This window comes from Bacillus rossius, chromosome 1 (genome assembly GCF_032445375.1).
Source record: "Bacillus rossius redtenbacheri isolate Brsri chromosome 1, Brsri_v3, whole genome shotgun sequence".
Lineage (NCBI taxonomy): Eukaryota > Metazoa > Arthropoda > Insecta > Phasmatodea > Bacillidae > Bacillus > Bacillus rossius.
The window spans coordinates 309,722,391-309,749,242 of NC_086330.1; the positions used below are offsets into that span (position 1 = coordinate 309,722,391).

The 26,852-nt window shown below is 34.3% G+C and overlaps 1 protein-coding gene across 6 annotated transcripts in view; it reads left to right on the forward strand.

Annotated features, from left to right (window-relative positions):
• The first annotated feature begins 399 nt into the window (after positions 1-399).
• Positions 400-26,852, forward strand: part of LOC134527896 (protein FAM177A1-like) — a 56,741-nt gene continuing 30,288 nt past the window's right edge. The window contains exons 1-6 of one of the 6 annotated variants that reach the window (XM_063360904.1): positions 602-857; positions 3,317-3,370; positions 4,968-5,138; positions 9,718-9,849; positions 10,766-10,930; positions 18,843-18,928. In XM_063360904.1, the coding sequence (XP_063216974.1) occupies positions 3,365-3,370; positions 4,968-5,138; positions 9,718-9,849; positions 10,766-10,930; positions 18,843-18,928 (560 nt within the window). In that variant the 5' untranslated portion in view covers positions 602-857; positions 3,317-3,364. The other 5 variants (XM_063360902.1, XM_063360906.1, XM_063360905.1 and 2 more) reach the window with 5 other exon arrangements.

Below are 26,852 nucleotides of genomic sequence, written 5' to 3' on the forward strand. Positions count from 1 at the left end.
AATATTAAATTTCAATGACGAATCTTCATTATACAAATTTTAATAATGTGAGTCGCCATTTTTCTCAAATTTAACCTCCAAAACAGGTTCAAATTTACAAATGGCCGCCATATTGGTACGTGTTGCACGCTGAAATAACCTTCCACTTTAGCCTTACCCCTATTGATCAAATCGGACCTTATAATCCATCTGTATATTTCCGTAATCTTTGGTAGTTTCAGTAAGTTTAACATAATTTTTTAATTTTCAGCAGATCTCGCGCGGGCTATTGTAGTCGTTTTGTCGCAGTCCGTTGTTACAGATAATCTTACGACTCATTAAAAAATGTGGATATTACAATTTGTTAAGGAATGTATTTGCTAAATCTAGGTGTATGTGAAATGTTCGGACAATCCTTGAATTAATCTCTTAATAATTTTAAATTTTATATTATTTTTTGGCGCAGTAGCATCTTTAACGTACATTTTATCATTTATTAATTGCATAAAATTTTTGTATGGCATATATTTATTAATAATGTTGCTTTTATACTTATTTAATATTTTTTACATATCGTTTCGTCTTTAAATTAAAATGTTGCTGTAAATATTGTTGGGTAAATGTTTTTGAATAGAAGTTAGTTTTATTCATTATTTATGGTTTCATTCATTGTGTGTTATGTTTGTGTCGGGCATAGGTATGAAAGTTGACATCGGGATTTCCTTTTGTAGCTATTTTTTTGTTTATAAATAAACAAATTTGGAGAAATATATTTATTTATTAACTGGTATTATTTTCGTGCAGTCTTGCCTTGTGTGGGAGCTAGTTGTGTACTCAGCATTACCACCTGCACGAAATTTTTACCAATCACGTAAAATGTGAGTAATTATTAAAATAGGAGGACAAAGATTACCAAATTTATTTGTAATTAATTTTTTTTTGTTTTTTATTGTGGATCGCACACTTAATTGAGTGTTCCATGATACAGAACAAGTCTAAGTCCCAAAGGAAAAAGTTAGGGACTACTCTAGATCGTGATACCCTATTATTTATTAATATTCACGATGTCACCAAGATGGCATTGCTTATGTCATTATCACACCTACATTCTTGCGGTGAAAGTGCGGGAATTTGGGCAGGAAACTAAAAAACATATTATTTTTAATGCATTTCCTTTTTTAAATACATTTTTCTAGAATAATAAACTAGACTATGATCCTGCTTGCTGTAGGTTATTTGAGATCCCGATATTTAATTATCAATGACATTTCTATAGTCGTTACAACTTATGGCGGTATTGTTAAAATTAACAGCTTGTCCAATTTATTGCAAATGTTCATGATACAGGGAAAATATCTTGAAAAGATTTACTTTAAAAAAATAAAATACTGGTATCGCAAAATAGAGTTGGCTGGGTGGGACTGTGTTGTAATTCACAATACCAAGAAAATATTACTTTGAAAAGGCTCACTTTAACAAAAATAAATACCGGTATTGCTAAATAGGGTTGACAGGGTGGGACTGAATTCTAGTTCACGGACCGAGAAAAATTGCCACAAAATGTCTCAACTTTAAATAATAAAATACCAGTATCACAAAATAGACTAGATCGGGCGGGATTGAAGTCTACTTCACGGTACCTTGAAATTTGGATCACAAAGATTCTCAATTAAAAAAAAAATTAAATACCAGTATCAAAGACCTTCTTCGTTACGATAATCAAAAACCTATAATATACTAAAATGAAATATGTGAAAAATAATTTTTTTTAGTACTCTGACAAAAACCCACTTTTTTCCCCGCATATCCCGTAAGACTGTAGTTAAAGTAACATTGTAATCAACCTCTATCTCATGATACACTGTTTCCTTCAGACTGTATTAAAGTATTTATACTGTAGCTGACCTACATAATCAACCATTCACTTCATTTTCATTACCTGAACGAGCGCTAACCTATCATATTAAATTTCACATTTGACCTATCCGTTACACCACCTTCATTCAAAATACACGCCTAATTATTCCATGCATACTATTGTACATATCCGACTTACCACTTTTTGGAAGTAATTTTGCTTCTACTTTTTTTTCCTTCAGCTAATCCAAACGTAGTTTATTAACAATTTACATCAATTCATTGCAGACATTTCCTATATTTTGGTACCCTTCCATTGTTAACACAACAAACATTGCACATCACTTGTGGTCTGTAACTTCAATTATTGCCACTAACTCACATAGCGAAAAAGAGGTGTAATTTTCCCCAACAATGGCAAACATGAAAAAAAAAAATTTGTGAGCAATACTTTTTGTACTAGCCAATGATGTTTAATATTTTAACTTAGTATGTAACGAGAAAATTAATGTTTTCTCATGTTCCAAATAAACTTATAATAAAAAGCTAACTAAGTACGTCCCAAACAATGAAACAACCATACATCAACATTGTTAACTTCATTGCTACAATATCATTAAATCATACTCGATTCCTACCTCTTTGGCCTACTCCAATGATGTCATTATTTCCTCTGCTTTTTTTTACATATAAACACTCTGCATTTGCTGGTATCACCATTTAGAAAAGACCAAAAGTTTGTACCTACACAAAAAACAATTTCTTTTGTATCCTCTTATCCTCGTTAATACAATTGATTTAAGTTATTTTACTATAGTTTAGTTTACTTATCTTCTATTAGGTTAAGAATTATATCAGAGAGTAGGAAGAATGCTGTAAAGCCACGTCCAGACGATGCGATTTTTCGTGCAACTTGCGCTGTGCGCTGCGCGCATGCAATAGCGCATGGCAAGCGCAAGCAGCCTGTGCGTCGAGCGCATGCGCGTTTACCTGGAAATCAGTAGCGCGTCTGGTAGCGCACGTGTTCCCGTTGTCAGTGGGTATCATCGGCCATTTCCGTGCGCTACGCCGTGTTTGTCTACACAAGTTTGCATGTGTTTGTGGTTGATGAGAGTTGTCAGAGTTCAGTTGATTGATACTGTGACTGTGCATAGTGTATAACATAATGTCAGATAGCCAGGAAAGCACATTGCAGTTCATAGAAGACTACCGTAAACATGAACTCCTGTGGAACACTAGCTTAAAAGAATACAAAAACAAACAACTTCGAAGGGATGCCATCATTGAACTAGGACGAAAGTATGGACTAAATGAAAAAGCTGTGAAAAATAAGATCAAAAGCTTACGTTGTTATTTTAGCAAGGAGCATGATAAAGTCTGTAGTGCAAAAAGTGGCATGTCAGCGAATGCAAAGGAAGTGCCGTCATGGTTCGCATACAAATCACTGTTGTTTTTGAAAGACACGGCCGTACCATTTCAGACTGTGGACAGCATTGATGACAGCACCAACAATGATGACAACAATGAGATGAATGTAAGTATAATGTAATGTATTTGTGTTGTGATACCTGGTATTATATTTTTGATTGCTGAAAAATATGTATCTGCATGAATATACACTGTTACATTGCATCTACCACATGATGTGAGAATGTTTCTATGTTAAGGACTCTTTTGTCTACTGAGCTGTAATAGGGGACTCAAAGTTGCAATTAACTATTTCTCAATGTATCTAATTTAAAGATAACTATCAAACAAAAAGTATCCCACTTGTACTGTCCTGTCTGTAAACGTATTGCCGTACAAAATATATTTAAATACTCAATAATCATACTTCATTTGTAAATATAACTTACCGATTGGTATTTCACAAAACTAAACGAGCAACATCGTGTATCATTGTATCGCAAAATTTTTATTGGAAATGTTACTCATAATTCGCTCCGGGAATGATAAAAATTATCGTCAGTAATTGTACATCCAGAATTTATCTACTGTAAGTATCTTTGATTACTAATTAAATACAGAAAGCGGTTATCAGAGCCCTTAATATTCAATTCAGATATATCATTACCTTATAGTCTCATTTCTGTTCTTTGTTTAAAGAATGTTTATACGTATATCACTATAGATTAAAACATGAATACAAGACGATCTGCTGAAACATTACACATCACACATTACAAATACTGGTGTTGCCAAGGAACAGAACCCACTCTTGACATAAAGTATTCGCGAAATTCGATCCTTATGTCGTGAGCCCTCGCAGAAGGCTTACGTGCCCTAGTCTGCAGGGGCAAAATACCAGTATCAGATGCTACTGTTTGCCTCCACAAACCATCAATAACATTGCCGGTACTAGCATCCTCACTATCCAGGGATCAGAATGGCGCATACAACGTCCGGGAAGACTTCTGTTTTCGTAGAAAATTATGCAGATACACACAACAAAGTACAACGTCTGCAACGTTTGAAATATTTTTCATTTCTATTGGTTTCCTAAAAATTCTGAAAACTGATGCCAGCAAACCGAAAGCATTCTCAACAGTACGACGTGCCCTAGACAGTCGGTAATTAAACACTCTGTTCGGAGATCCCTTACCCAGTTCCACCGGAAATGGTTTCATTATGTGTTCATGTAAAGGGAATGCATCATCTGCGACAAGTACGAAAGGGACGTCTAAATTTCTGCCATGTAAAGGTCTCTGATTTGGCAAACTCATTCTTTTGCCGAATAGTTTCTTTGCGAATTCCGAATGCTTGAACACGCCACCGTCTGAAATTTTCCCTTGGCATCCTACATTGCAATATATAAAGTTATAGTCTGCATCCACAACTCCTAACAGTACTATACTATAGCATCCTTTGTAGTTGTAGTAGTTGGTTGCACTACCTTCTGGACACTGTATCACAACGTGCTTTCCGTCAACAGCACCACAGCAGTTAGGATGGTTCCATTTTGCTTCAAAGGTACTCGCAATTTCATTCCACTCTTCTTCACTTGATGGCATCTGAAATAAATGTATAATATGTATGCTATAGACGTATACATATTGCCTATATGTTAGTAATACTAGTTAAAATTATACATAGCAGCAAATTTCCGCATGAATGTGTTGTGTTTATGCTAGGTTCCTGAAGTAAACCAAGACACGCATGCAGAGGACGATGTGCTTCATACTTCTCATCTCGAATCTCCGATAGAGGGAACGTGTGCAGTTGTCAACACTACGAGTTCCAGAATTAACAAACGAAAGAGTTGGGTGACCAGAGAGGAAGAAGCATTCAAGATCATGAAAAGTGTGTGTGCAAACATGAAAATAAACGATGTGCATGCTTCCTTTGCAGACTTTGTTGCTCACAAGATACGGAACCTACCATCTACTCAATTACAAAACATTGCTCACAACCGTATCACTAACATTCTCTTTGAGATCGAGTCCCAGGATGTTGTTCAATCAGTCGTCTCTCCATTCCAACCACTAAATTACCTGCCAAGCACAAGTTCCACGGGTTCTTCATCGTCAGAGCAATATATCGAGCTGCGTGTGCCTAATCATGATGAAGCCGTTTATGGTTTCGGCAACAGCAGTGGTAGCAATGTGGTTGTGCCTGAGTAATGTGTTCATAAATGTATTGAATGCATCCCGGTATTCTTATATTTTGTATCCCTACTTTCGTTTCATATAAAGTGTATTGTATTTAACATCGTTACATTGTTGTCTCGGTTTCATTCACCGAATGAATATATCAATAACTAATGTATTTCATTGTATTTTTTAATGACTTACCTTTATGTACTCCCTCAAAACATGTATGATGACCTTAACAGTTTCTGGTATAATGACACTGATGCTCTGCACTGACACTTTAAACAAATATTTCAGGCTGTGGTAAGAATCACCCATGGCGAGAAATCTCAGTGTCAGAAGAAGTCGCGTTTCTGCAGGAATCGCTTCTCGCATTACGGTGTCTTGCTTGCAGATCAATGGTCTCACTTTTTCTAACAGTACGTCAAAGTCCTGTCGCGACATTCGCGTAAAGTTACTAAACAGCACTTCTCCGTCCCATTCAAGCTCTCGCAACATGTTATTTTGTCTGCTTTTAAAGAACTCTTTTTGCCATAATCTTCTTCTTTTTCTTGAACGAGACACTACTACATATGCAGCACAAACTGCAGCAACCACCGCACTATCGATGGACATTATTTCAACTACACACCTTGCGTCCAGCGCAGCGTGTAGACAGGAGCGTGCATTGCGTCTTCACGCATGTGCGTCTTGCATTTTCATCGTGCAATATTGCATGCGCTAGAGGCAATAGCGCACAGCGCAAGTTGCACGAAAAATCGCATTGTCTGGACAAACCTTAACAACAATTTTAAGTGTTCTTCTGAATACAGAAAAATTATGTTAGTGATATTTTGTGGTAATGAATTGTACATTTAAATGCCTATGTAATTAGTGCCGTTTTCAAATTGACTGGTATTGTTAACTGCTACTCTTAATTTCCTAGAGTTTTTTGTGTTATGTGTATGCATAGCTAGTTTTTTTTAGAATGGTGTTTCTCCTTATGTATGTATAAGAGTATTCTTAGACTATACATATTTATGACTGTTTGGATTTTAAGTTTTTTGTATTTTTGTTTACAGTGAAATAATTTTTTGTTATTTGTCATTTTACAAATAGCTCTTTTTTTTGTAATTTTATAATTGTTTCAACTCCCACTGAATTTCTCCAAATTTCGATGTTTTATGTCATTACTGAGTGTAAGTAAGCATAGTAAACAGATTTTAATGTTTCAATATCAACTACTTCTGACGGTTATCTTAATACATAGCAGGATACACTAATCCTGTTTGCGATGGAGTTGATATGGTCAGTATATTTTAGCTGTTCATCGATGTACACCCAGGAATTTTACCTTTGAGGTTCCTGTTCTGACACAATTGTTTATATTTAATTCAATACTTTCTTATACTGTATTTTAAAATTTATACAGTTGGTTTTAGTGGTATTTATCAAAAGTTTATTTGCTTCCAACCAGTGATTTTGATGGACAAGGATTAAATTTGCTGTAGGTATGACATTGCATCATTGTTTCCTTTCACTATATTGAAGTGTCATCAGCGAATAGCACTGTGCTGCTTTGTGGAATGTTTAAATGCAGGTCATTAGTATATTCTAAGAACAAGAGAGGTCCTAGGTTACTACCTTGAGGAACTCTGTGTTTAATGACACTCCAGTCCGAGAACACTATTTTATTATATGATTTTATTTCCACTCTTTTTGCAGTTAAGAAAATATGAATTCATTAGTTAATGTGCTTTACCTACCTTGGATACCGTAATGATTCAGTTTTTCAAGCAATATTTTGTGATTAACGAGATCAAAGGTTTTTAAAAAAATTAAAAAAAATGCCTAGTGCCGCATTACCATAGTGCAAAATGTCAAGAACTTTAATTGTAAAATTATGTATAGCATTTATTGTTGATTTATGTTTTTGAAAGCCATGTTTTTGATTACTGTTCAGTATTTTACTGTCTGAAGAAAAATGATAGTCTATTGTAAAGCATTTTTTTCAAAAATTTTGGCAATAATGGGTAATAAGTTAATGGGCCAATAGTTTACTACATGCATATAGTGTATTTCTCCTTTTATTGACAGGGAGTATTTAAGCATTTGCGAGCAATCTGGTACAATACCTTTTAAAAAAACTTCATTAGTTAATTTTGATGTAGGCTTAGCAATGTAATGTCCAGCAACTTTTATTATTTTGTTAGATATGCCATAGACATATGATGAATTTTTTTTTAAATTGTTTTATAGCTTTTATTATTTACTTTATTGATGTTGGGTATAAGTAAATTGATTTATTGTAAGAGGGGCAGTTATGTTTCAGATTTTCTATAGCTTTTGTTATTTTTTGCGTTTAGGTTGGTAAAAAATATATTACATTCTAAAGCAATCTTATGACTGTCCTGAATTACGTTACCGTTTATTTCCAGATTATTTACTTCATTTTTGAGATTAGTGGCCGTACATACTTAGTTAGAATTAATTATTTTTATGTGATTTTTTTTTGCTGTCACTTTGAGGTAGGCCTATCCTGTTTGTGTATGCATCCTCTTAGCCAGTCTTATAACATTCTATATTTTTTTGTAGTTCTTATAATACAGCTGAAATTTGGTGGTCTAAAACTGTGTTTTACTTAGTAAATGTAAATTTTTTTTAGGTTTTTACTTGTAAATATTTCCTTGGTTAATCATGGTTTAGGTTTTTTGCCAGTCCTAACTTGTCTTACTGGAAATGATTCATTTATGATGTACTTATCAATTTTCCTTTCATGAATTAAAATTTTTGGTCAATGGTTGTCATTAAATCAATATCTAGCCAAGTATCATTGCCCAAAATATCTGTGAACAATTTTTACTACGTTCATTAATGCACCTGTATTTTTAAAATTTAAATTTTCTATTAGGATTAATTATTTGAGCCATATGATCTGAAAGTCCATAATCAATTAAATTGATTGAAAGGTCTTTCAGATCAAGGTTAGTAGTGAAATAGTCATTTGCAGAACTGGAATGTTTAGTGACTGGTATGTTCATTGATACAGGTAATAAGTAAGTTATAAGAATGAAGAATATTCAGTCATTTTCTTTTTGCATACATATTTTTGAGAAGTCAATGTTTAGGTCACCACAAAGTATTGTTGTGTTTTTTTTCTTGTTTGCCATGCTTTGTTTATTATTTTATCAAGTGGTTTAAGAAATGAATCACTGTCTCCATCCGGTGGTCTATACGTACACAATTAATACATCTGGCATATGCAAGGTTGATTTTGATGGCTGAATATTCAATTACTTGAATTAAATTAATTGTGTATTGATAAAACAAAAAAGAAAAGCTGGTAGTGGCAGAAAATTGTGGTAACTGTAGGAGAGTATTTTTAATGAAAGGCAAATCTAAAAGCAAAAAGCCACTTCTTAAAAATTTAATTCCAAAATGTTATTGTTTTACTTCCTGTCACATTTTTCAATCATTCTGTAAGAAGGAGTTTTGATATTTCAAGTAGTTTACCATTTCAATGAGTGGATAGGTAGGTTTGTATCGTGATGTGTATCTGGTCGAACTCAATGCTGTGCCTGGTTTCCAAAGAGTGTTTTGCTATAGTCGATCATAGGTTTTAAGTTTATAGTGGCTGATATGTTATTTAACCCTTGTGATTATTCGCCTGCCAGTTTGAAGCGGCGAGAACCCATAAGTGAAGCACCTGTGTATATACCCATATTACATACAAAATAATAATTTTTCGGCTTGCATAGAAATATTATTTTTTAGCTTTTTTTTTAGGTAAGTCATGCTGGATAGCCTCACACTGATCTTTAAATTCGTTAAAGAAATCTGCATTATGTTGGTAAGCTATTTAAAAGAAAACTACCGCTTATGCATCAGGGCATTTGTAATTCCATAATCAATGTGATCATTAATGCCAGCCTGAGCCTTAATGAATAATTTTGATTATCAGGGTAATTTGATTACGTATCAGGAAATAGGGCATGATGGTAGCAGATGTAATAGTTTGACAAACCTACCCAAATGTATGATAACATCAGTTCTGGAAACTAAATTGTACATTTACTGAGACCTTACCCTGTCTGCACTAGTAACATTGATGTTTGGAATTTGTTTAGCTTTTGTTTTTAAAGCATTTGTTTTATTTCCTCTGGACTCATTTGTGCTCATATGAAACATTACAAATGTCATTATTTGAAAGTACATTCTGATTTAAATAAGTATATACATACTAGTATTTGTAATTGTGGAGTTGAGATGCTTGGACATGTTATAAACTCCCTGAATGGCTGTGCGCTTGCAGATGATGGAGGGGGGTGTTCCACGGCCGCGTGGGAGGCTGCTGCACTTCAGTGACGGCACGCTCGAGGATCACAGCTCAGACGAGGAGCACAGCACAGACGAGGAGCGTCCCAACGAAGTCCCAGTGGACCCTGTACGTCACTACTTGCTGCATTGTGTTGTTCACAAGCATGCCTGGGTTATCTGCCACATGCAGTGAAGTTCTGTCATGGCTACCTGTGATGGAACAAAAGTTATGTATGCACTTGGTCTGTGTTCGTTGATTCCTTCTTGGGTCCCTGCATGGACGACACTGATTGGGGCAGTGGTGTGTGGTCAAATGTGGGATGTATACTGAGGGAATGGGTGTAAGTAGGTACTATCTGCACCTCATGTTGCTTGCACTAGCACATGAGCAGAAAGTGTTGGTGAAGCCATTGAAACAGGTGTTTTTTTTTTTATCTTTAGAATTATTTTAGAGCTATAAAAATTATAATACACAAAAAGTGGATCTTAATATGCTCTGTGTTTAGAAAGAGAATGTAAAATTGCAGGGGAAAATGTTTGTAAGTAATAATTTTGATTATTTTGTTTTGTATGCTTTCAATTTTATTACTGTCAGATGTGTTGGTATTGTTAGAAATAATGAACAGTAATCTCAAGCCTTAAAGGTTGGATAGCTGGAACTGACTGTATTAAAATCATACTGTGGAGATAGGCGGCAGTAACCAGTTCCTTTATGATTAAGAGAGCTGGATCAGACTGTCTGCATTAACATCATACCGTGTAGATACGTGGCAGTAACTATTTCCTTTATGATTGGATTTGGTACTGATTGTCTGTATTGACATCATGCTGTGGAGATAGGCGGCAGACACCATTTCCTTTATGGGTGGAGCTGGATCCATCTGTCTGTATTAACAAACATTTTATTTTGAAATGACTTCATTTTTCTGTAGTTTTTTTGAAGCCATTATTCAGTGAAAAATGTAATGAAAACATACGTAACAAATTTTACAAACTTTTATCTATAGTTGGGGGTGGGACATTTATTTTTTGTTTATTTGCAGAAAACACTGACTTGGAGACCATGGATGTGGTACTATGTATCAACAGCAGGCTGTAAAACCTTGCAAGTGTGCGACTACTTGGGGGAATCACTAGCTCACTTTTTTGGTATAACGTCGCCAAAATATCAGTATGAAATCGAAGAATATTACAGAGCCAAAGCTGAGGTAAGCCTGCTCTCTCCAACTTTTATATACAAGAATTTTTTCTGAAAGGAATAAATATGTTTTTAGTCATTCTGGTTGATCAGCTGGTTATTTAGCTTCAAGGTCATAGTGAGCTTGTTTTTGATATATAATCATTTTTAATATATTTGTAATAGTTTCTGATATTTAATTATTTTATTTAGAAAACATATAAATATATTTTCACATTGTTTACTAAGTTACTATTTGTGCAAACCCTTTTCTTTTTCCACTCTAAATGTTGTTATGACTATATTTTACACTAACTGCCCGACCCGGCTTCGCACGGCTATACTAATGGAAAAAAATTAAGCCACATCTCCCATTTACAGTAATGGTAAATAAAATAAATTCAGTGAAAATTTATTACAATGCTGTATAATGTACCGGAGAGAAAATGAATAGCACCGATGGTTTCCCGACTCGTGCACGCAACGTACAACTGATGTACCCGTACTTCGCTACGGCAGTCTACAGGCTGATCACTCTTGCGCCGCTCATTATACATGCCCCTCCTTGTGGGTACGCCACTGCCGCACGATGTCTGTTGCCATGGAGACGCAGAAGGCATGAACAATGCAAAATACTGTTCTCATGCAGACAAAGTACTTACTGTTGCCTGGTTTTAACCACCCATGGGATCTAATTTTCGGAAAATGTAATCCTGCGTAACATAAAGAACATTACTGTGAAGTTTCAAGTCTGTAAAATATATATACTTGAAAAAAAGGGCAATTTTTGATATTTAAAGTACCCGCAAAATTTGAACGGTGATGAGGACTGCACTAACAATGAAATAGTCTTTGCCATAGAGACGAATGAAGCATCAACAAAGCAACAGCTGTTGCCATGGTGATTTCCTGCCAAAAACTGGAAATTTTGATATATTACGCCCCCGAAACTCCCCTTGGGATCGGATTTCCGCAGAATCCATTCTTAGTGAGCGTCTACATCACAAAATGAGTAACTATGCTAAATTTCAAGTTAATCGGGTGTATAGTTTTAGAGATCTTGTGATGAGTGAGTCGGTGAGTGGTGTTTCACTTTTATATATATATATATTATTTTATATATATACACACACACACATACACAAGTCCTTGTCAGAATTGTGACGAGAGAGGAAAATTATTGATGGTCCGAAAAATGAAAATTAATTAAAATTAATAAAAATAATTCTAGTAAAAGAGAAAAAAAAACAAATTAAACACAGAGAGAGGAAAAAAAAACAATAGTTTAGGTTTGCGATTTAAAGTGATAAAAAGTATTTAAATACTAATTGAACTCTTATGAGGGTACTGATTGCTTTGTTGTTAATATCACACGGGTGTTTTTTACTTGTATGGGAAAATTAAGAATGATAAGGCATCTAGTGCGTGGCAACAATGTTAATAGGTAATAGGAAATAAACTTCTTGCGCCTGCGGCATTGTCAACACACACTTCGTACGTGTACTGCCCCCTCCAACACATTTGATTCTAAATTGGACTTTTAGTAAGGATCCCTAATGTTATTGATAATATAATATAGCCTATAGCCTTCCTCGATAAATGTACTATCCAACACTGAAAGAATTTTTCAAATCGGACCAGTAGTTCCTGAGATTAGCGCGTTCAAACAAACAAACAAACAAACAAACAAACAAACTCTTCAGCTTTATAATATTAGTATAGATTTGTGTTCATTTAGAAACATTCGTTATGTCCCTGGAAATTAAGGTAGTGTTTTGGTAAAGGAAGGATGGATGTGTAATGTTCTGGCACCAGCAGAAAGACAGTTTATAAGTTCTGGCCCTTTCTGCTTTATGTTCTTATGATGAGAAAGCTGAACTCTTGAATTTCTGTCAGTGTTTATCACTTTACTAGAGAGAGATAGAGGAAAAAAAAGTAATTCTATAAAACATGCAAGTTCTTCTGGAAGTATTTTTTTAGTGAAATGTGTTGTGATTGGTTGGTGAGGTCATGAGTTTCCTCCTCCCTGCATGGCGGGAGGCAGTTGCGCCATTATGCCAGTTCTCTGTTGATGTGGACTTAGTAGGTTGCGTTTGGCATTGGCTCACACCAAATAATAATGATGACTTCGTCTAGGGCTTCGCCTCTACAAAGCCTGATATGCCACCACCCTTTACACTTTCCTATCCTCATGGCAATTCAACTTCCTGCCAATGTGTGTGTGTGTGTGTAAAGGGAACCAAGAGCTAGTATTTAAAGATATTGAAAAACCTAACCATAGTACTGAATATTATGAAAATATATAATAAATTGTAACTGAACTGTGTAACAAATGGGAAGGGCAGTAGTCTGGGTTACTACAAAATATTCTCTCAGTTTCTAAATTAATTTAGAGGTCCAATGCTCATATTATTGATAATTAGTAAAGAATAATAAATTAAAATAAAAAAATAACATTGTTACATTTGAGGTTGGCCCGGCAATACAACCCAAAAAATAACAAGACACTTTAATGACTTGAAAAGTTTATGTTTAAATATACAATGATTTTGAAGTTTGGTTTTTTAAGATTGTATAGTTGCCAACATCAAAGATAAATTATTCCTTTAGGATATTTGCATTAAAATGAAAGTGTTCAAGGCTCTGTAACCAGTACAACTGTTTACAGTTATATATTATTATTTTTATTATGATTGTAATATTAATTGTATATTCCATGAGCGAATATTATGTATTTAATTGTTTTGATTGTAAAGAGGACAACCAAGGCATAACAAATATGACACCATAGACGACACACTTTCAACTTCAGGGTCTTCTAAGAATTATTCCTTGGAAACTTTATTCATTTGGTCTTAGTTCGATTCTTTTACACTCCAACATCCACGTTTTTATTTCACTATGCAGCTTATTCTGTTTGCTGATATCGATAGCTCCTTGGTTGCTAGAGACTGCCAGTAAATAGATATAAGGAGGAAGAAGGGAGACGCCATCGCCATCTTGCGGAAAGAAGACGTTTCTCGGGCTGGGGCGAACCAAAGCCTTGGTTGCCGCCCGAGAAATAGAAGATTTTGCGTCATCCGCGATCGTGTCCTGCTTAGAATTCTCCTCTCTACGAGTTGAGAGAATTGTATCTAGATTAAATAAATCCTAGATAGGGAGTATCGGCGACTTCGAGTGCCAACTTCCGCGTCGGTCCCGTTTTCGTCTCGTAGTGGTTCCAGACATCTGAGGGCAGCGCCAGCTGAGATTCGACCACGAAGATTGGTGAGACCAATCCAGAATTAAACCAGACTTTCCAGGACGAGAGGGATGTCGAGTCTTCATCTGATACCCGGCGACCTCAGCCCTTCTGTAGTTCGCTAATTACAGAATTACAGCATCCAGAGTTCCAGTGTAGCAGCAGACCACCTGGAGGTCCTGTGAAGAGAGCCTCAAGCCTCCGACAACGTATAGCTAGACCCGGCAGGATATTCAACGTGTTCTAGTGACGTCATTTGCATCTAATTTCCGACACCTAGATTTGACACCTTGGTTGTTCTCATTTAATCTCATTTTAAACGTAACTTTACACCAATATTTAAGAACCATTAAAATCATATGTTTTTCAATTATTATTATTTCATTTATATGCAAATTTCCACTATTCACGTAACACCACTAAATTTCCTTTTTATAATTGCTCCCCATACAGTAACCCAGGGCAGTGACGTGCTAGCTGGACTATCAGTCTGGGCAGACCATCCAGCAGTAGTGGTCCTGGTATTTATTGCAACGAGGGTAGGCGCCAAGAAACCCATGAGAACATAACTTACATAACGGTTCCAGACGATGTATCACATATTCACTGTAGCGTGTCGCTCATATGTTTAAAAAAAAATTTCAACTTCCTTTGTTTTAATTTTAAGTTAAAAACCAAAAATTAATAACAAAAAAGGTTCGTTTCGGCCTGACCCCGGCCAGCAGGCTTGAAGTTAGCTATGAATTACTTTACTCAATTTTTTCTGGCGAGCTGCTGACAATGTGGCTGCACGTAGCGAAAACTAACTTCCACCATGCAGTTACCTTCCTTTACAAAGCTAGAAACAAAGGGAGGCAACCCTGTGGGGGAACTGACCAATCACAACACAGTATTATGTACTTTACCATATAGGGAAAAATACTGGAAAAATGTTTTTCTTTAAAAGTCTGGGAAGACACATCACACCACCTCAAGGCTCGCTCTGATTGGCTGGCGATGCAGCACCCAGCGAAAGTTCCAGTCTATTGCTGTGCAGTCATGCGTGCTGGTTTTTTTCTAACAATGCACTAACTTGAGGCGTGAAAAATAATTTGCTGGCGACAGAGTGCTGCGCCTGTCTTCCTTTCTTTTGAAATCTTCTATAATGTTCTAGAATATTATAGTCTTACTACCCAGAATATGCTTTAAAATTTGACAAAACATAATTAATATACATGTTAATTTTAAGTGATAAAGTATATACAGTGAAACAATTAATAATAAAAAACACTACATTCAGCTTTATATAGAACCTAACCCAAATCAATAATAATAATATTAAAGCACAAAAAATGACTTAAATTACTATACATAATACATACCTATAGGAAACATGAGTATAGAATAATTATGAAACATTCAGAAAACATCAACATAAACATTTTCAGTCAAAAGTGTTATTTCACCTTATAGCCTAACATACTGTTCCATTTACAGTATGATTGTATGATTAATTTGCTGGAGTTAGTGGTTATGGAATGCTACACATGACTATTCAGTAATTTTATTGATGATACTATTGTAAAAGTATTAAACTATTCTGTTGGACTACTTTCTGGAGATGATTTAAAAATATATAGGAAAATTAATAATTTACATGTATTTTTTCAAAGTGACATCCATGTGATTATGAAATGGTGTAAATTAAATTTATTTAATCTCAACCATGGAAAAACTAAAACAACAACCTTCACTAGAACATATCAATCTATTGTTTTTGATTATAAATTAGTAAACCAAACAAATGTCAAAGAGCAGTTTGGTAAATGACTTAGGCCTCACACTGGATTCTAAATTATTGTTTCATTATCACATTGTGTCCATTATAGCTAATGCTACATGCCCTTAGTAATTTTTTTACTTATACATCTAATATAGATTCTATAACAATGCGTTATATTTCCTTGGTGGTATCTAAATTAGAACATGGTTCCATTATCTAGAACAAAATGAACAAACTAACCGCAATAAAATAAAAAGTACAAAATAAATGAATAAATATCATACAAAAATTTAAAAAAAATCACAATTTAGATTTACGTTCAGTCCTAAGTTCATTATTTCCTATAATAAATTTTTGTAATGAATTTGATGTGCCCCTGCTGTTCTTTTGGTGATAGGTGACAAATCCAGAGGTGCCAATCTTTCAGTAATATATTTGTAAAAAATCAGTAATTTCTAGTAATTAACAAATTACCTATTACACCATTAACGACAAAATCAATTTACAACGAAATTGTACACAAGAAAACCACACACAAACTTATAGCACTAGAAATATAAAAAATTAAGCTAAACCAAATAGGCCTACTTAGAAAGTTCAATTTAACTCATCTATTTGAGCAGATGAATGTCATTTTCAACTTAGGCCTAATAGTTTATGTACAATTTCAATTTTCATGTATAGTAACTTTCACATCAGTTTTTAATCAAATGGCGTATGGATGCACACAGGATAAGGCTAAGTCTGTCAAATCAATACACTTAATGTTTCAACAACATGTGTAAAATATACAGTTAAAATTTGATGTCCCAAGAATTCCACTCAATTATGGCAACTTTTGCAACATATTTGTTAGTTGCTTTTTTTTTGCTCGAACAAGCAGTTCTTTGCTGAATTTCTGTTCGTAACATACTTTCCTGCTAGCCATCATGTGAACTTTTGTATGAATAACGACTAACAATTTGGAGCCTAATGTAGAACGGAATTCTGTTTTGTTCTTCCTGACTATGCTGTGAGGACCAGACTTAGGCGCACCATCTGCAGTTTTCATATTCATGATTAAATGCAATGAAACATCCATTCTGTCACTATTGAGAATTTCTTGAGGGAGGTTCTCTGCTTGATACCTGGCAAACTTAAGTTCCAAATTGAATGTTTCCTCCTCACTTAGCAAGAAACTGAATTTCTTACGGAAATATTCCTCAGAGTAATGTGTCATGTTATCACGCTGATTAACATCTGCAACTGCTGCAGAATCAAGATTTCACTTTTGAGTGGAAATTTGTCCACAATGTATTTACAAGCTGACTGAAAATATTTCCTGACACTGTTGTAGAAGCAACTCGAGATAAAACAAACGAAGCCAGGCTTCTGCCAAGCAAACAGATTTTTGCATCAACAACACACTCTACTTTACTCTTATTTGTGCTTTTACGTAATTATTAAGAAAAAATACAAAATATACAACTTCTGTCAATTTTTATTTCAACAGCTGGTCCTACTCCACTGTCATGACACCTACACAACAATTATAAATCATTACACTTGTATACATAGCATCATCTTACTAGCACAGACCATTTCTTGTGCTGTTAATTCTGTCATAAACCCATCTTTACCAATTTGATGAAAAATCACCGAAACACAGTGTTGGTGCAGAAAGCTGTGCATTTTAGGTAAAATATAAGCTAAAGTAAATAGTTCAATAAAGCTTTGAGAAAAATATTGCAAATATTTTAGTGAGCAAGAGAATTATTTTGTTACAATAGAAGCGTAGGGAATCTGATATTGCTTCTGGTTAACTAATTATAAATTGCACCCAATGTGGCAGACTACTCAGGACATTTTCATTAACAATATGATACTAAAGATTAAGTCCTACTACTACATTATCCTGCACAACATTCAATGGAATATTCTGATGGGGGGAAGGGGGGGGGGGGGTAAACATCTGTCATGATGAAAAGAGGGTCCATAGGGCCACACAATACTAAACAATAATAAAAAAAAATTACATATTTAAAAAACAAATCTGAAGAATATTTAGTTACAAATTTTCTCAAACTACAGGGCTGTGCACTTTTTTTTTACCATTAAAATATTGTTTTAGTATTACATTGTTAGAGATTTGTAAATGTGTTTTGAACAAATTCCATTTTATTTTTTTGTACAAACAATAAAATCTATATTGAATGTACAATGCAAATTATGTATCATTCCTTGTCTATTTAATAATCTAGTAAAACTAAAGCTCTAAAGTTCCTATATCTAATGTGCAGTTGGCAAAATATGACACAATGCCTGGTGTTTTTTGATTTCCAAATACATAACCTCTGTATTTAACATTGTTCTTAAGGCAAAATGTGATTTATACAATGTTGTTTTCTATGAATTGCAAGTTTAAGGAACATAATCCAAAGTTGTAGGAGGACTTAATGTATTCTTCTTAATTAAAGTTTATATGTTTTGAGAATTGTTTTTAACTGGTTTGTCGATTCCAATGATGCCTGAGAAGGAATGAACTTGGTTTTAGATCTCGACACAGAGGTCGGTGTAGATGAGTGTGTCGTGGTGAAATGGAGTAGTGATGAAATACTTGTTGGGGGAAAGGGAGTCTGAGAAAACCCACCATCTGAATAAATATCCACTGCATTGGTAATCTAGTCAGTATCGCCTTGAAGCGAGTGATTTACCATCAGTCACTGCATCCCCTAAGAAGCAAACAAACATGTTTCATTTATGTTAATTACAAGTGAATGGGAATTGTGCATATAAACATCAGGTTAAAAGATGTACTACAACTACTAATAATTATTAAAAGTTCATAAAGCACTTTATGATCTTTAAGGCTACAAACTATAAGCGTGGACTTAATATGGAAATTATATTTTAAGAACTGTAAGCATGTCCTGGGTTGTTGAGGCTTTGATGTGTTCTCAGGAGGAAGAATACAAGAAGAAGCAAGACTTGGAGATGAGGGGATGGTTGGAGAAGCCGACTGGTGTCAAGGTAGAGGAGCCTCTGAGGTACTGAAGACGCCAGACGCCCGCATTACACCTGCAATACAGTTTACATCTCAATTCTCTGCTCAACATTTTTTATATGTAGTTTAACAAATGTAGGAAATATTTATTTTTGATAACATGTAATATAATTGTTACACTATTACAACTTAAGGTCTCAAGTTGTAGCAGAAAAATTAATCTATTGATTTGTTATTATAAGCTAGGTCTTCAACATTGTTTATAATACTGTTCATTCTAACTCTATGTTAAGGTAAACAATGATTGTGTGCATGTTTGCATTTTTTAACTTTTAAACACAAAGCATAAAATCATTAAGGAATAGGCCTGTTTGAATATTTCAATTTTTGAATACGAATAGTTTATTATTCCTATTCCATACCTGCCAACTTTTACGGATTGTCCGTAAGTTTTACGGATTTTAATACTATTTTACGGTTTACGGACGTCTTTAATATCTTACGGATTTATTTTTGCGTGGCGGTTTATTACCATTCACTGTACCGGCCATATATACCTGCCAACGTTTACTGTACTGGCCATGTTACCGACGCACCGACGGAAGACGGAATGAAAACAAAACAAGAGATAGTTATTTGTATATAGTTTGGACTGGACGGTCTACGGTCGTTTTCCACTTACCGCAACGAAAAAGTGCTTCCTTAAACGAAGGAACGGACCACAATTGTGACGTCAGCCCTACCTCCTTTGTCTGTTCCGTGTTCCTTATATTATAGCCAAAATGGCTGACTATTGCTCGTAGTTCCAATGTACTGCTGTGCAACCATTTTTTTCCGTGTGTATTTACGTGGTGGGAACCATGAGTTAGCTAGCGAACAAGTAATATATTCAGACTTACCGTGCTGTGTATAACAACGAATTCCCGTGTATTCTGAAGTCGCAAAAAGGAGAAACTTTTGTGTTTTGCACAATGTGCCGGTGTGATTTTAGTATTGCTCATGGAGGTAGGTCCGACATAACGACACAAGTGAAGTGTCCTAAGCATAAGAAAAACGTGCTTTCCACAGTAATTCAGAATATGAGCGCATTTTCAGTATGGTAAAAAAAAAAAACAGAACTCAATTTAGGTCCTCCATGTCATCTGAAACTTTGCAGTCTATTTCTGTGTTGAAATCAAGGAATTGTGTTTGTTATGAACAAAGGTTTACCTCAGATTTATTAGGTAAAGCAAATAAGGCACATTCAGTCTTAAAATTGCATCAAGGATGATTATCAGGAGATGACTGAAATATGTAACAAACATGTGATATAGCAAGGTATGTCTTTAAGTAATCTTGTTTAGTGAATACTATTGCTTTTGTTTTGCACTTGATCATTTTGCTTTTCATATGCATGCTGCATAAATTGGCACATTCTGGATAGGTTTAGTTTCCCAGTACATTTACAATATTGACTGTATGAGGTTTTCATTCTAGGCCATCAATATGCCCTTCATGTCATTAGCAAATAAGCAGAAACCAAATGGAATAGAAAAATAGAAAATAATTGCACATAAAGCATGTAAAAAATTGCCGCAATTGATTTACGATACATTTTCCCAATTTAAAAGTTTTCTTGATGACCAAACTAAAAAGTTGGCAGGTATGCTATTCAATTCGACCTCGAATACTAACATTTCAAAATAAAAAAAATATTTGTTTGCTTACGAATGCTTGACATAGCATACCTCGTGAATTTGTCGTATACCAATGTTCACTACTATTTAGTCATTTTTGTTTATAAATACCTTTTTTTTTATGTTTAATAGGACTTAACAAACAAAAATATGAACAATAAGCGACGTTTTAAAATTGCAAAAAGTACCTATTAAAAAAATATTTTTTTTGCGACTTTCTTGCTAAATTGTAACTGGAAAAATGGCATTAACAATTTAAAACATGGCATATTTGTTATTCTTAACTTAAAAACAAAATATTATTTGTATTATTTTCGTTACATGCATCAGAAGTGAGAAAAAAAAAAAGTCAACCATGGACTACAACACTACAAAACATGGGACACTCCAATGAAATGGTTATTAAAAGAAGTAATCGTCATAGTTTCAACAGCATATAAATTTATAGTCGCAATTGAACAAACACCATGTGATACAGTAGCAGCTTTCTTTCTTTCTCTCTCTCTCTCTCTCTCTCTCTCGCTCTCTCTCGCTCTCTCTCTCGCTCTCTCTCTCGCGCTCTCTCTCGCGCTCTCTCTCGCGCTCTCTCTCGCGCTCTCTCTCGCGCTCTCTCTCGCGCTCTCTCTCGCGCTCTCTCTCGCGCTCTCTCTCGCTCTCTCTCGCTCTCTCTCGCTCTCTCTCGCTCTCTCTCGCGCTCTCTCGCTCTCTCTCGCTCTCTCGCTATACACACACACACACACACACACACACAGAGTAGAATCCGGATATAAAGACCTTCAAGGGACCGGCGAAACTATGTCGTACTAACCGGATGACGTACAAAACAGTTTAGGTAAATAAAACATTTTGTAGGATATATAATCACATATACTTTATTTTAATGGTTCTTACACATTCCAATTATAAACATAGGTACATACTGTACTGTAATACAAAGAAAAACTCTGTTACTAACTAACGTAGAAAGTCTGTTCCCCGGTCGCGCTGAAGCTGGAACCACTGTTACAATGCCTTATCCACCGGCTCATGAGTAGAAGTCCTTACACATTTGCATTTTAAAACATTGGCATTAAACAGCGGCTCGATCTTATCTTTATTCTTTTTTATTGTTGATATTGTAGAATGAGATATGCCAAACTCCTTTGCAAGGGTTGCATTTGATTCACCGGCTTCTAATCGGTGTAATATTGCACTTTTTTCTTCAATTGTAAAACACTTTCGCTTCATAGAACTCATTTTGTCGAGCTTTAAGAACTTGTCATAACAAGTGACTAACTGTGATTCACGCGCCAATAAAGGGGGCGGGGTGAAGTTGGGGTGCCGAGGTATTGGTAGGTTGTGTAAACAAAACATTGTGCGTCGTTTTAACCGGACGTAATATCATAATATTCATAATTAATGGTTGCTATAAACAGTTGATCACTTAAAACGGAGTCGCACTAAACGGTTTATTTTCTCAGTACCTAACTATGAAACCTAACTTGAGTAAACATTATCGTCGTTAAAAGCGGTTAGTCGTTACAAGCGAAGTCGTTGTATATGAGAATTCTACTGTCTCTCTCTCTCTCTCTCTGTCTCTCTCTCTCTCTATATATATATGTATATGTATGTATGTATGTATGTATGTATATGTATATGTATGGTTTGTTTTATATATATATATATATAAAACAAACCAGAGGTTGCGACTAAAAAAAATATAAATAACGTAAATAATGGTTTAAGATTTGAGATGAAATAAGCAACAATTATGTTTATAATATTGCTGAACTAAAATACAATACCCTTTCACTTTAGTATAAGCTGTCTTATTTTCCCAAAAGTTGTTACGTGACATGATTTTTTTTTAGTGGGATTCTGATTCTCATTATTACTAATCAAATTTTAATATTCATAGTCGCAAATAATTTGATATTCGTATTCAATTTGAACTGAACTCTTGATATTCACACAAGCTTATTAAGAAATCAAAATTTTGCTCAGCAATAGTAAGTATATTTGTGAAAACCATTTACAAAAAGAGAATTTTGCAAAAATGCACACTATCAAAATAAAATATTTTACACTTTTATGGAATTTAATAAAATTGTGAAGATTGAAAAATTGTATTGATATTCTGCACAAGTACAAAAATAACCAATATTTTTATGAAATATTAATTCTTAAAATATATGTTCTTGCATTTAACTTTCTAACATAGGATTAACTGATAAATACCTGAACTGGTTTTCTAGTTATCTAAAAGAAAGAAATTTCTATGTTTTGATAAATAATGTCAACTCCAATTTGCAAATTGCTAGCTCAGGTGTTCCCCAAGGTTGGATTATGTCTCCTCTTCTTTTTAATATTTTCATAGATGATATAACCAGAGAGCTAAAAAACACTTATGACCTTAAAATTTACAAAACTAAAATTTCTGTTTAGGACTGTTATTTGCTGTAGAGAGATATCATTGCAATTGTTAGATGACGTAACTCAAAACTGGTTGAATATTACAACATACTACCATAACTTACACTACAAAATATCAGAATATTAATTTTGATTATAAACTTTTAAATGATTCTATTAAACAATCTGTATATGTTGATTCTAAATTATTCTTCCATCATAATTTTCAATCTTTAGTAATAAGTGTGAATATAACTCTTGCACTTTTTTAAATATATTACACTTAATGCATCTTAATTATATTTTATTCTCTATCTTTATACATCCTTATTTAGATCCAAACTAGAATATGGTGCTATAATTTGGAATATTATTAGAAAAAAATACAGTGATAAACTTGATAAAATCCAAAATGAATTAATAAAAATTAAAATAAAAATAAGAATTTTAATAATGATGTTGATTAACACACTCTTCTTGGCTCCTTGTCATCAAGAAGAGATATACTAGACACACTACTGTATTTGTAAAAAAACTCTTATGAAAATAAATTTAGATGTAATTATGTTCTTGATAACACTGAAATTAAAATTCTATCTTTCAATAGTTGATACCAACCATTGTTATGTAGATTTAACAATACCATTGATAATTCATGTATAGTATCGTCAAAAACTTCAACAAGAATAACAGCTTAATTTTCTTATTAATAATAATATAATTATAAAAATTAGTACTATCCCTTAATATTCCTCACTAGTACAAAATACATAATGTAATCTATTCTAAGTTGACCAGCTATTTATCTTAGTGTAATCAAGTTATGTCCTTTTCTTTATTTGTGTGTTTTGTTTATGTTGTTTTTCATGTATGTATGACTTGTTTTTGTTCATGTATTTGTATATCCTTGTTTTTTTATGTGATCCCTGCATGTTTGCGGTGCCTGCTTGTCTTGTTGTGACTGCTTGCGGGTGGTGCCTACGCGCAGGGGTTGTTTTCCTCGTAGGACATGCCCACCTTTGTGTAGCACCAACATGCTTGCGGTGCAGGCCACATGCATTGACTGCATCTATTGTGAATGTGTTATTTGTATGTTCATGCCCACCATTATAGTTTTCATCTGTTGGTGGGCATGTCGCAAATATAAATAATTAAAAATAAATAAATAAAGCACATTTGAAACACTAGTTGTGTTAAAAGATTTGTCTTGTTAAATAATTAATATCTAAGTTTGCATTTTATAATATGGTTGCATTAAAAAATGCATAATTTAATGTTGTAATTCTGAAATGACCATTATATTATTACAATTCAAAATTTTAATAAAATTGAAAAAAACAATGTTTTTGAAAGCAAACTTTTAAAAGTTGAAGGTGAGTAATGAGATCAGCAATTTTAAACTTCATGACATTAATTTTATTGACTAAATCAAATACCACTTGGTTTGCTGTATTTTGAAAACCCACACACAGTGAGTTAACTTCCTTATAAATTTACCATAAACATTAAATAAGGTACAATAATGAAGTATTAATACCTTGTTAGCATGTACATTGACTAAAAAGCTAAAAACTGACATGTTATAAATAACATTATAAAAGGAAAAAAAGGGATAACAATTATGATCTCGTAACATTAGGCTACGTAAATTTACAGTTAGTACCAAACACAAATAAAGTTCATTATCGCCCAGGCTTGAAGTTCATTCCAATTTTATATGGCATGTGTGAAGCTTAATTTCAATTTACCTTCTCACAGCCTAAATCTTTGTTCCCCAACAATGGGTATATTAAAACAGATAAGTATACAAAGTCTTTAACATTTTCTTGAGGAAAATGCAACTTTGCATTTCAAAAAGTTACAAAGTCTTTAACATTTTTTTGAGGAAAATGCAACTTTGCATTTCAAAAAGTTACTACTCTATTAACTCTTTCACAGCTAGCAAAAGTATTTATATAAAACCTGGAAAACTAGATTCGTGCAGCAGGAAAAACAGTTAATAAAGAAACAAATAAACTATGGGATGTAGTTATTCGATGGGGCTTTAATGTCAAGGTGAAGGGAACTTATTTGATAGTCAGAAGTAAGGGCAGGTGCCAAATTCGCATGCCAATAATAGAACACTCCAAACCAAGGTCGTGCCATTTCTGGCACACACTGAACCAAAGGCATGTGACGTCAGGTCCACACCCAAACTTGTGCCACAACTCTTTACTAATGTATTGGAGTGTTCTTCCAAACACTCGTCCGAAGTTCACACATATTCATATTTCGTCACGAACAGCACTCTCACGATCCGCACACTTGCCAAAGGCACAACTCCACTGCGCAGTGTCTTGACGTAAACTCATGCACAGTTTATACACCAATGAAGTCAGTTAGTTCCTTTCTCTTTCCCATCCTTAGTGGCGCAACTGCTTTGCTGTGTTATAACAAAGTCATTAAACAAGTGCCCAAATAATCCTGATGTATACCTAGCTTAAATATACTTAAAAATCTTAACCACAAATATTTAAAACTATACTAAAATACAATCAAATACAATTTACCAAATTCATTTAACTTGCCAAACTCACAATATCAAAAACTCGTAGCTTATAATAAACTAGAAAATTTATTTTCAATTAAAATGTACTAACTGGTGTTTTAATAAAAATAAAAGAACACCACCACGAAAAATAACTTTCTTTTAAGAGATTAAATGGTAGAAAATAATCTTAAGAGGAAATTAGGAAAACATTGTGGGAGCAATGACTTCTCAATATCACAATTTAATCAAAACTATTTCAATTAAGATACTGATACACTCCCTGGGAACATTTTGGGAGACTGTGGATCATTTAAGTTTCAAAAGCATAAATAACAACAAGTGCAGTTTTGTCTATACCTGTGCCTCTTTTTATTTTCCTTTTATAGTCTGATGGAACATGAGTAAACAAAACATTATCTTAATAACAATACCTGGGTTTGTTAAAGAAGTTGATTACTTCAAATACATAATTGGACTAACATATGCATACTATAAAATTTGCTATATGGACCGGCCCTAATCAAAATTTTATTAAGATGTTTTCTTCGCCATAGTGAAAAAAAAAAAAAAAAAAATCCCATAATTTTAATTTTTAGCACTTAGCATAGTTAAAGACCTGTAGTTATATAATTTTCGATATATCAAGATCGTCGAAGTAGTAGCCTAATTGGCACGCTGTAGCTGTCGCGGAGAATTTGGATGTATGATGGTTGAAACTAGCTGGCCGAGGATGTCGTCTTATACTATGGATGGGCTACCAGGGCGCTGTAGCAGTTCTTGGTCACCAAGGACGAGGAAGAGCTTGTGGACGCCATGTCGGCTTCAGGCTCTTGGACCCTGTCTGTGAAGAAGCCAAATCCAAAAGAATTAGACCTGCTTCACAGACAGTCATTAAACGGGCAAAAATGCCCACAAAATGGGTGATGGTCGGGGAAGAGAAAGGTTGTCGAAAACTCACCAAAACAGGGTGTTGCTCCTAGCGTTCAGGAAGAAGGCCCACTGGCAGGTGAGCAAAGACAGTACCGAACAAGCGCGGTTGACACGGAAGCACTCATAATTTAGAATTATTAAAATTGAGCCAAAAAAAAAATTTCTACATTGAACACACAGACTGACTGACTACTATCTAACTGATGGAAAACATCCCCTGACGAGATGACTACATTCTCCTACAATGGCAGAAGTGGAATCTTGCTGAGGCCTGGCCGAGATGCGAAGTAGTCAGTCCGACGTTGCGCCAAGAAGTCTGTGGTAGGGCAAGGTGACAATTAAAACAGGCGCTTGATTTAGAAAGAAAGGGAGGGACTTCGGCTTCGATCCAAAAAGTTCAGAGATCGAGAAATACTGACTTTGATATCTCATCGTTTCTT